This window comes from Diabrotica virgifera, chromosome 3 (genome assembly GCF_917563875.1).
Source record: "Diabrotica virgifera virgifera chromosome 3, PGI_DIABVI_V3a".
Classification (NCBI taxonomy): domain Eukaryota; kingdom Metazoa; phylum Arthropoda; class Insecta; order Coleoptera; family Chrysomelidae; genus Diabrotica; species Diabrotica virgifera.
Window position 1 is genome coordinate 272,093,195 of NC_065445.1, and position 11,667 is coordinate 272,104,861.

At 33.5% G+C, this 11,667-nt stretch overlaps 1 protein-coding gene across 1 annotated transcript; it reads left to right on the forward strand.

Moving 5' to 3' along the window:
- Positions 1–4,404: 4,404 nt before the first annotated feature.
- On the forward strand, positions 4,405–10,453 carry LOC114325566 (ankyrin repeat domain-containing protein 40). Its single transcript, XM_050647745.1, has 4 exons — positions 4,405–4,692; positions 6,289–6,590; positions 9,061–9,309; positions 10,103–10,453. The coding sequence occupies exons 1-4, from the start codon at positions 4,574–4,576 to the stop codon at positions 10,348–10,350; spliced, it is 918 nt and encodes a 305-aa protein (XP_050503702.1). The 5' UTR covers positions 4,405–4,573; the 3' UTR covers positions 10,351–10,453.
- The last annotated feature ends 1,214 nt before the right edge of the window (positions 10,454–11,667 follow it).

Sequence of the window (11,667 nt, forward strand, 5' to 3'; positions counted from 1 at the left end):
TCTAACCTGTAATGGTGTTCCCCCTGAGATAGTCCTCACCCGGAGATCCGAATGGAGGCTCATTTTACTTCCGGAACATTTTACCTCAGGAGATGCCATCATTTCAGTATAAGTTTTTATTTCGTTTGGAGAAGGTCTTTTCATTATTATGGCCTGAAAAGATTTTTGGATATTTGATGCCTGAATGCCTTTTCTATCAGCACCATACCCTGCCCTGTCCTGCACGTTTAGCCAATACACCACCAATGCAACCAAAGTGCAGTATTACCCCACACCCGCCTGCATTTTTCTGTATAGGCCAGGATCCCTACTGTAAGGACTGCCCTATAAGCCAATGTATTGTTGCCCGTATCCCGCCACTAGGAGGCACGTACTTCATTCGGGATACATATAGGAATAAATCTCTAATATATATTATTGTTTAGCTCCCCGTGCGTGACACGCTTGATCCGGACAAACGTGTTTCGTAAAAACGCTTTTTTAATCCACAAATTATGTGTGTTACGAAACAAGTTATGTGTGTATTTCTTAAAATTTACAAATAATAGAAATCTTTAATTCAAATATGTATTACATACTTCCACACGTATATAATAAGTGGCTTTAGCTAGTTTCCTTGGCTGAAAGATTCTAAGAACTAGTCCAGTCCGCCAACGGCCTCCTTAATACAGATAGACTTACCCCAGTTTTTTTTGTATTTTGACCCGTAGAACACGAATTTTTTGGGTAACAGTTGATCCGGATGTTGATAAGATTGTTATAAACAAAGAACTTGAGGAATTACATAACAGCGATTTTTCGGAAAACAAAACATTTTTTTGTATTTTTTGGGTCATTCTCAGCAAAAAATGGTCTTACAAGTTTTTTCGTAGTTTTATGCATAGTTTTCGAGATAAACGCGGTTGAACTTTCAAAAAATCGAAAAAGTGCAATTTTTGAACCCGAAAAACTTTTGATTAAAAAATAAAATAGCAATTCTGCTTACTGCATTTGAAAGTTCAAGTCAAATGCTATCGGTTTTGATTATTTGTATTGCTAAAAATTAAATTTTTATTTCTTAAACAAAGCTATAAACACATAGTGTTTCACGTGCCCAATGCATGCGTTTTAATGTACGTAATCTACTTAGATTATAATATAACCTATACAGTGTGTCAATTTGAAAAGTTGCCACCCCCTATAATTTGGTCCCTATAGAAAATCTAAAAATATGCAAAAACACGTCAAATTTATTTGTGAGGGGGACATTTTGTAGACCAGTTTTCAACTAAATTGCATCAACCCTATAGCGGGGGCGGACACAACCCCCAAAATCTTTGATGGAAAGGGGGGTTGAGTGATACCTCATTTTAAAGGTCATTAAATTACCTTTTCAAAAATACCACATGCCTTATATTTCTTTTCAGTACTTTTGGAAAAATCTTGGACTCAATACTCTAAAAAATTTTGGAGTTCTGAACTCTCTGAACTCTATACTTAATATCTTTAAGGTTTTACTTGATTTTTCTAAAAATACTTCAAAAAAATACTCTAAATACTTCAACACCCCAAAAAAAATTCAATTTGGAGTTCAATACTCCAAAAAAATTTTTGGAGTTCTGAACTCGATATTTAATTATTAAAATTAATTATAACAAAATTAAAATTACTGAAAAGAAATATAATGTATGTGGTATTTTTGAAAAGGTAATCGAACGACCTTTAAAATGAGGTATCACTCAACCCCCTTTCCATTAAAGATTTTGGGGGTTGTGTCTGCCCTCGCTAGAGGGTTAGTGTAATTTAGTTGAAAACTGGTCTACAAAATGTCCCCCTCACAAATAAATTTAACGTGTTTTTGTATATTTTTAGATTTTCTATAGGGACCAAATTATAGGGGGTGGCAACTTTTCAAATTGACACCCTACATATAGGGTGAGGCAGATAAAGGGCCTATTAGAAATATCTCGAGAACTAAAGACAACTGAATTATGAAAATTAGAATAAGGGGGTTTTGAAGACTGATCTATTTAATGAAATGTTTTCATCTATTTGGTACTTCCGGTTATACCGGAAGTTGCTTATAACTTCGTTTTTTTAAATGGGACACCCTGTATATTTTTACATTTTTGGATTCTCCTCGATTTTTTCTTTCTTAGAATATAAGGTTTTGTCAGATTATACAGGGTCGGTTAAAAGATAATTACGTTTTCTTATTAATTTCGTAGCAATATTCACACCCTGTAGGATTGTAGTAGTTTGACATAATAAACTCTATTTATGTTCAAATGATTTTTAATATAGTCTACTATTGTTACCAATTATTAGTGTGGCTAAATTTTTAATTTTAGTATACAGAATGGGTCGAAACTCGGAATGAGTATTTTCTGAGTTTTCTTAAATGGAACACCCTATATTTTAGTATTGCAATGAAATGATATTTCATGGTACTTTTTACTTCTTAAGCATTACCTATACCTAACTGCTTTAGTTTGTGCTTAATTGTTAATCGCACCAACAATCTTAACTTCGATGGTATTTTGATACCTCAACCACTATATTGGCAATTTTAAGTATCAGTATAGATTAATATTTATTTGTAGCTGAATATTTTCACGGCCAACCTAATAAAATTTCACCTATTTTGTGTTGCAATTAATGTTTGGTTTAATCACCAATAACTCACACATTAAAGGAGTTAGGTATAGGGAATGCTTAAGAAATTAAAAAGTACCATAAAATAACATTTCATTACAATACTCAAATACCATTCCATTTAAAAAAACTCAGAAAATACTCATTCCGAGTTTCGACCAACCCTGTGTACTAAAATTAAAAATTTAACTATACCAATAGCTCTTAACAATAGTAGACTATATTAAAAATCATTTGAATATTAATATAGTTTATTATGCCAATCTACTACAATCCTACAGGGTGTTAATGTTGCTACGAAATTAATAAGGAAACGTAATTATCTTTTAACCTATCCTGTATAATATTACAAAACCTTATATTTTAAGAAAGAAGAAATCGAGGAGAATCCAAAAATGTAAAAATATACAGGGTGTCCCATTTAAAAAAAAACGAAGTTACAATCAACTTCCGGTATAACCGGAAGTAGCAAAGAGAAGAAAATATTTTCATTAAATAGTTCATACCTCAAAACCCCTGTATTCCAATTTCCAACATTCTCTTAGCTTTAGTTCTCGAGATATTTCTAATAGGCCCTTTATCTGCCTCACCCTGTATATTATAATATATGTATGCATGCGCGCCTACTCGTTTGATTTCAAATGAGAAATGCATTCAAAACATCATTCAATCACTGTGTTGATAGCTTTGTTTAACAATAAAAAAATTAATTTTTAGCAATGAAAATATTCAAAACTGATAAAATTTTTTCAAACGCGGTAAGCAGAATAATTGCTATTTTATTTTTCAATCAAAAGTTGGTCGGGTTAAAAAATTGCAATTTTTCGATTTTTTAAAAGTTTAACCGCGTTTAAGTCGAAAACTATGCATCCTACGAAAAAACTTGTAAAAACATTTTTGCTTAGAATGGCCCAAAAAATACAAAAAAAAAATGTTTTGTTTTCCGAAAAATCGCTGTTATGTGATTCCTCAAGTTCTTTGTTTATAACAATCTTATCGACATCCGGATCGACTGTTACCCAAAAAATTCGTGTTCCACGGGTCAAAATACATAAAAAAAAACTTGGGTAAATCCATCTTAATTAAGGAGACCGTTGTACCGCCACTGGCGACAGCTAAACGAACAGACCTACGATTTAAATATTTTGTGTTGGTATCATTTGACATCACTTGACTTGTTGACGGCTGACGCGGATGACGTGCATCGAGATTTGTATAATACCATTCATATTTGTTGCAGCTTGCAGCTGTACTCAGTGTTACCAGATCTCCTGTTTTAGCAGGAGATCTACTGTTTTCATACTTCTTCTCCTGTTCTCCTGTTTTCAATCTCAAATCTTCTGTTATATTTTCCACTAGAATATGGTATGTTGGTAAATATTACATTTGAGAGATTATTTAGCGTTATCAGACAAGTTTAAACATTTGTGAAACCTGTTTTGATGCGCAGTTCCGTTTTCAAGCGCTTGAAAACGGAACTGCGCATGCGAATCAGTCAGAAACTAGTCATGGACTGTCTTGCTTCAGTTCTATTAATTACTGCTTAATTAATTAAATAATTAACTGCTTAATTAATGGCCTTGAAAAATAGCCGTAAGATAGTTAGTTTGTTCAATTTAACTACATTTTATTGTTTTATTTGAAATTATTAAAAATCTGTTTTCAACTATTTTTTTATGTCCTATTCTACTGTTACGAGAAATTTTCATCTGGCAACACTGGCTGTACTGAAGAAAACCTGAAAACATTACCACGTGCTATCAGGTAAACAGGTCTAATAAAAATATAAACAATGAATTAGCATATTTTACAGATACAAAAAGAGTTTTTGCAATGCAGTAAACGAATTTTTTATTTTTCATTCATTGAATTCAAACCCATAAAACAATAACATCATAACGATATCATATAAAGTGGGTTTTTAGGCAATTCGAAAAAAATGGCAAATATACTAGAAGAAAAACTAAGGGAAGCTGTTAGTATAGGAGATGTAGACTCAGTTAATACACTGTTATCTCAAAAAGTCAATGTAAATTCTCAAAACAGTGTGAATGGATGGTAAGATTTTAATTACTAAGACGTGACTATTTTAATGTGTTTAGCTCACTTCTAGGTACAGTGGAACCTCGATTATCCGTCTCTCCATTAACCGTCACCTCTGTTAACCGTCAGGGTCCGTACGTAAGTTTTATTGACTACATAAGCAAAAATTGGGTCATCAATTCATTTTGTTTGAGCATTGCGATAAGCCAAACGAAATTCGCTGAAATGTGCAGTGCGGTAACAAATGAAGTTATGGCTGAACTGTTTTGTTTTTGTTGACTAAAGATGACATAAACGAATCGTTAATTTGTGATAAGGACACAAACGGCTATCGATTGCTGCCAGATGATGAAGTTATTGAAATGACAAGAGGCGGACGAAACAGATTCAGAAGCTGACACAGACTCAAAATTTGATAGTGGCGATGTCGATGATGCTAATGATGCACATCGCCATGTGGCACATGCAACAATTCATCGAGTGGTATTCTTGACAAGAAGAAGCCAATAAAGTAGATTGCATGATCTTATGCGGATTAAAAAAAAAATGTGAAGCATCAGTAAAACAAAGATTTCAAACTATTTTAAACCAAATTGATTCGTTTGTATGAACAAAAATTCCTCTTATCTTGTAAAACAAAACATATATGTAAATAAAATTTGACAGTTGTATTGTCAATTTTCAATTTTTTTTAATGTTCTGTTAACCGTCTTTTCGATTATCCGTCATACCCTTGGTCCGGTGCGCTGACGGATAATCGAGGTTCTACTGTATTGTGTAACTCCTAGCTTAATGCTTAGTAGTGCTTAGTGTCACTCCTAGCGTAGTGATTGCAGCCTTCTTTGGGCTTTACTAAAGGGAATCAGTCTGCATTAACATTTTGCTTTTACAATTGGTTGTGTGACTTGCATCGTCTACAAGGTTTATCTATTCATTCCTGTTTTTTGCATATAATTGCTCATTCTCTAACTCCTATCTTCTAAAGGTCCACAATGATGTGGTTCTCCCATCCCATTTTCGGTCTTCGCCGTGGTCTGCCTAATACTGGTCTCCATTTTGGTAATTTTTTTGATAACTACTTCTAGATTTCTCGTTTTCTCAGTGTCTTGGTAAATCTGATGATATCGTCTGCTTTCAAAAGTTCTCTTACTTCGTAGTTCATCAGTTTTCACAGTCTTTGTAGTTCATCAGTTCACAAAATTGGCTTATTCCCAACGAAAATTGTAAAGTATTAATTTGTAAAAATAAAATAATAATTTTTCTGCTTTATGCATTTTATCCACTTTGTAAATATTTTTTTGTACTGTAATGTAATACACTGCATCCCTCAGTAGACCTCAACCTATAGCAGAAACACAACAGTACACTGCATACTACAGTGGCAACTGAGTATTTTAAATAGTGAGTGGAATTAGAGATCTTGCTGTTATATTTAACTCATTGTTAGCATTTGAATCTGTCTGCCGAATAATGTTGTAAGCTCCACATCTGATTTTGGCTGTTTTTTATATGTTTAGATTGGTTATTTTTCCTGGAATGTCTTCTCAAAAGCTGACGTAAAAGAAAAGTGGTAGGACCTGCCTTCTTTAAAACAAACAGTAATTTTTTTAGGACTGCTCTTCATTGGGCTTACAAGAGAGAAAACAAGCATCTCATAAAACTTCTTGTTGATCACGGTGCAAAACAAGATGTAAGAAACTCCCAAGGACAGACTCCTAACGAAGTAAGTCCTGACTTAAATTCCAAAGATAAATCATCCAATGGTGGACTGCATATTATACCAAATTATTTGAAGAATCCTTCGTCAAGTGTTGATCTTGGAACAGCTCAGAAAAAACAAAAGACTGCTGACTATAAGAAGGTGACAGTTAAAGAGGAAGAAGTTAGTAGTCCATCTTTAAAGGAGGAAGATGGTATGTAGTTTGTTTGATTTTTAGTAGTATAAATACATAATCATTTATGCAGATGAAATATTCACTTCATTACAAGTGGGAGAATTTTGTGTTTGCAATTTGCAATTACTGTTTTATAATTACACTTTGTTACTTAGTTAATAATAACTGTTTGTACAGTGCTAGTCAAGAGTCCCCTTCCCCCTCCTACTTTTTGAAAGGTAGTAACAATAAAGCCTCTGTTGACCAAAATAATTGAGGGGGGCCATTACAGATAACAAAAATTTTAGTTTTTTGGTTTTTCTATTCTTCTTGTATTTAATTACATATTATTCTTGGTTAAAGTTGGTATTAAAAGATAGTTACTTTGAGGTGATTTCATAATGTTCGTCAGTCGTTTCTGTTAAATGATGTTTCGGTTAACGGAGGTTTTACTGTACATAATAATGAAATTTGGAGGGAGGAAATAAACGGATGTAGGCTTCTCTACTAGTCATAACCAGTGATGTAAAGGTACGTATCCATACAGTGGTGCTCCGTGCTCGGTGTAGCTGCTCAAATGGATACAGCATGCGCTCCCCTACATATAAACCACAAACCGGTTGAATAAAGAGGGTTAGGGGCGAGCACTAACGTATCCACTATGTGGAGCTGCTACACCGAGCATGGAGCACCCCTGTATGGATACATACCTTAATAGTGACATTTGATGTTACAGAGACACTTTGATCCATAATTTTGTTTGGGTTTAAGTTGATTTTGATAAATAAATTAAATAATAAAATTGTAGTTTCGCATTTAATGAATAAAAATTCTAAAGCCCACCTGTAATTGGGTGTTACAGGCAAAGTGGTGTAAGTCATATTTGTGAAATGATGTAAGTCTTGCTTTATAACCTTGATAAATAGACCTCTCTTCATCAGGAAAAGTGGTGTAAGTATTTATTGTAATACAGTAAAAACTTACATCACTTTTCCTTTGAAGAGGTCTAGATATAATGCTTACATCATTTCAAAAGTAAGACGTACATCGCTTTGGTTTTAACCCATTCAGCCTATTTGTCAAAACCCATTTAACCCATTTGTCAATAAAGTTGACGTTTTTCAATTCTCTAGTTATTTTTAGGTCAACATCAACTTTTTTGACAAAATTTGACGTTGAAATCTTTATTAATTAAATGCGAAAATACAATTTTAGTTTATTCATCAAACTCAACTTGAATCCAAACAAAATTAGTAAGATTAAATAGGTATTTTCTATACCTTTAAAACGAGTGATATCTATCACTTGGCATGAGGTCCCTTTTAAAATCACCGGTCAAAGTGGCTCGGTAACGTCATCTGTCACTATTACGTCACCTGTTATGACTATTTGAGAAGCCTACATCCGTTCTATACAAATTGTTTTCCCAATATTTTTTGTTATATTTTTATAGTTGTTTTTTGGTGCTATATTGGTTTATACACTATACTCCAAGAAATTAACGGACTGGCTTAAAAATGGGTCTTTTTTATGTCTCGAATTTCCTAAACCTGTTGTCCGATTTAAGTAACTTTTTTTATATGTTATAGCCCTATTCTTTAACAATATCGCTGTAATAATATTGTTGCTCAACAGGTAAATTGTCATTGTATACCGGGTGTACCAATCAAATTGTGTTTTTTTCTCAAAGTTCACCACATCCTGTGGAATTCATTCCAGCATTTATTTACTTACTTACTTAAGCCGTCCTCTTGTACCTTACGGTGTCGAGGTAAGTGGAGAAATGAGACGTATCCATGCCTTTCGGTCGGTAGCTAGTCTTTCTGCTTCTCTCCACCCAATATTTCTTTTTCCGCAAGCCTTTCCAATATTTGCATTCCACGTTCTTGCTGGCCTGCCTCTTCTTCGTTTGTTGTCAGATGCCGCTTTCCATACCCTCTTTACAGTTCTACCTTCACTCATTCTCGCCATATGTCCGAACCACGATAACTGTTTCGTTTCAAGTCTGTCTAAGGTCCTTCCAACACCGCACCTTTCACGTATGTCTTCATTTCTTATACGATCACGTCTGGTCACCCCGGATACCGCACGTAAATATCGCATTTCGCATGCTTGGATTTTACTACGCATGTTGTCGTTCACTGTCCACGTTTCACTACCGTAGAGTAGCACCGGCTCGTATACGGTTTGAAATACTTTCACTCTTCCAGCATTTATAAAATACTGAAATTAAAACCCAAGTATAGCCTCAGGTCTTCTGAACATTCTTTTTTTTATTCATTAGCTTATGTTGGATAATACAAGAGTTAGGTACTTTAACAACTAGCAATGTTTTTCATCAATACAGGGTGTGCGACAAACTCTAAGGGTAATTCTGTTTAAAGGTATTTCAGAGGTATTTATTGCACATTTTTTGACATACAACTAAAAATTTTATATTTACCATTGGCGTGCATACGGGTAATATGACTTAAGTAATCTATGCAATATCAAATAAACCTTTATTTAGTTTTAGTGATACCAGTTAGAATTGCAGACCTCGAAGACCAAGATTATATAGATATTGAAATCCCTAAATCAAACCTGACCTATGCAAATTTGCTGAGAGTATGCTGCCAAGAACTGAAAGTTCGTCAAAATCAAGTAGAGAGAATAAGAAAGCGTCCATGTACCAGATTAAGGAATGACAACGATGTTAAGAGGCTAGAAAAATATAACAACTTGGAAATTGTACTCAAGCCGGAATTTTATGCAGACTAGATTTTTCATACATCTCGTATTTAACTGTTATATCTTAATGTGACTGTTAGTTGTGCTTACTCATTGTACATTGGATTTTTGAATACAAGTTTATATTTTTAATTTGATTTTTTTTGTGACATTCTTCATCAAACCATGCGTTAGATTATTTGTTCTCTTGGAGCTTTATTATTACCGTGTATTATACGTTTCCCTCACTTTTCTGCCTTTCAATTTTAAGGGAAACGGCGAAAAATGCAAAATTTTGACGCCCGTCAAAATTATCAATGTGTTTTAAATGTATTCATTTTTTTCCAATCCTGAGAAAACTAATAAGTATTTTTGAAAAATTTAAACGCTAAATGAAAGATTACTTTATTTCCGAGGGCCAAAGGTCCCTTAAAATAAAAAAAAGTTTCTTTTGAATGAAATATGTATTTACAATTAAAAATCGCACTAAATTTCCTCTTTAATTTCACCCCTGTAACTTATTAAAATAAACATTATAAAAGTTTTGGTAATAATGTAATCTTTCATTCTGCGTTTAATGTTTCAAAAATATTTATTTGTTTTCTCGGGATTCGAAAAAAATGAATACATTTAAAACTCATTGAAAATTTTGACAGGCCTCAAAATTTTGCATTTTGCTCCTTTCCCCTTACATGCTTGTTCACAGTTTTTATGAATATTTCACATTTTTCCTTTCTACATTACCCCTAAAAGTTCAATGGTGTATAGTTTTCAGTAGTGCGAAGGGATGTCAAAGTGCTAAAGTATTCTATTCAATACTATGTAAATAAACATTTATTTAGTTTTAGTAATACAAGTTAAGATAGAAAGTGACGACCCAGATTATATAGAAATTGAAATCGCTAAATCAAACCTGACTTATGCAAATTTGCTGAGAGTATGCTGCCAAGAACTGGGAATTACTGAAAATCAAGTAGAAAGAATACGAAAGGAACCAGATGTCAGATTAAGGAATGACAAAGATGTTAAAAGGCTAGATGAAGATGACAGCTTGGAAATTGTACTAAAGCCAGAATTTTATGCAGACTAGAGATTTCATACATCTCGTATTTAACTCTTATATCTTGATCTGACTGTTAGTTGTGCTTACTCATTATACATTGGAATTTTTGAATACAAGTTTATATTTTTAATTTGATTTTTTTTGTGACATTTTTCATCAAACCATGCGTTAGATTGTTTGTTCTCTTTGAGCTTTATTAATACCGTATATTATACATTTCCCTCACTTTTCTGCCTTTCGACTTACAGTGCTTCTTCACATTTTTTATGGATATTTCACATTTTTTCTTGCTACAGTACCCCTAAAAGTTCAATAGGGTATAGATTGCAGTAGTATGAATAGATGTCGAAAGTGCTAAAGTATTCTTCTTCTTTTTTGCCCTTTAATTCGTCCAATTGTGAACATATGCTTCCCCCAGTTAACTCCATTCGCTTATGTTTTGTGCTTTCTGTTTCCATTGTGTTCCTCCTATCTTTCTAATGTCGTCTCCCAATCTCATCTATGGTCGTCGTCTTGCTCTATTTCCTGTCCATGGTCTCCATTGTTGTATCGTGGTATTCCACCTATTGTCTGTGTGTCTGCCGTTATGACCGTTATAACAAAACTCCATTTTAGCCTGGCTATATGTTGTCCTGCGTCCTGCGTTTTATTTCTTATCCAGTTGTTTTGCTTTTTGACTTTTAATTTTACTCCTAACATTGCTCTCTCCATGGCTCTTTGTGTCTTCATTATTTTATCCATGTTTGCTTTGGTCAAGGTCCATGTTTGGTATGCGTATGTGATTATTGGGAGTATGGAATGGTATAAAACTCTTGTATTTTTTTTATTCTTTAAGGCCCATTTTAATTTCCCTAATCCTGCCCAGGCTAATCTGGCCATTCTTTTTACCTACGCCGTTTGGTTTTCCTTATTTATTTTTATTATCTGTCCCAAATATATATAATCATTAACCGCTTCTATAGAGCTTTTCATCGATTGTCATTTGTTTGGAGCTTCCGTCATGTGTCACATAATATTAATATAGCCACGTCATACGTCTTTGGTTTGTATCATTTGTATTACCATGGTATTACCAATGACGTAGATATATTAATATTATGTGACACATGACAGAAGCTCGAAACAAATGACTGTGAATGAAAAGCCCCATTGTTTGTGGTTTCATTTAGTATTACGTTTCTATTATCTTGTGTGTTTGTCATTGTTTTCGTTTTGGTAAAATTTATTTTTAGAACTATTTGTTTGGATTCCTTTACTATTTCGGTTAGCTTTGTAGTTCTTCAAAACTTGATGCTATCATTACTACCTACATCGTCTGCACATCTTAGGTGGTTTAATTTCTTT

Excerpts from the sequence above, each read along its gene's own strand:
- LOC114325566 (XM_050647745.1), top strand. The coding sequence starts at position 4,574 with ATGGCAAATATACTAGAAGAAAAACTAAGGGAAGCTGTTAGTATAGGA. Across the intron at positions 6,591-9,060 it reads ATCTTTAAAGGAGGAAGATG|TTTTAGTGATACCAGTTAGA; the intron begins GTATGTAGTTTG and ends ACCTTTATTTAG. Across the intron at positions 9,310-10,102 it reads GCCGGAATTTTATGCAGACT|TTTTAGTAATACAAGTTAAG; the intron begins AGATTTTTCATA and ends ACATTTATTTAG.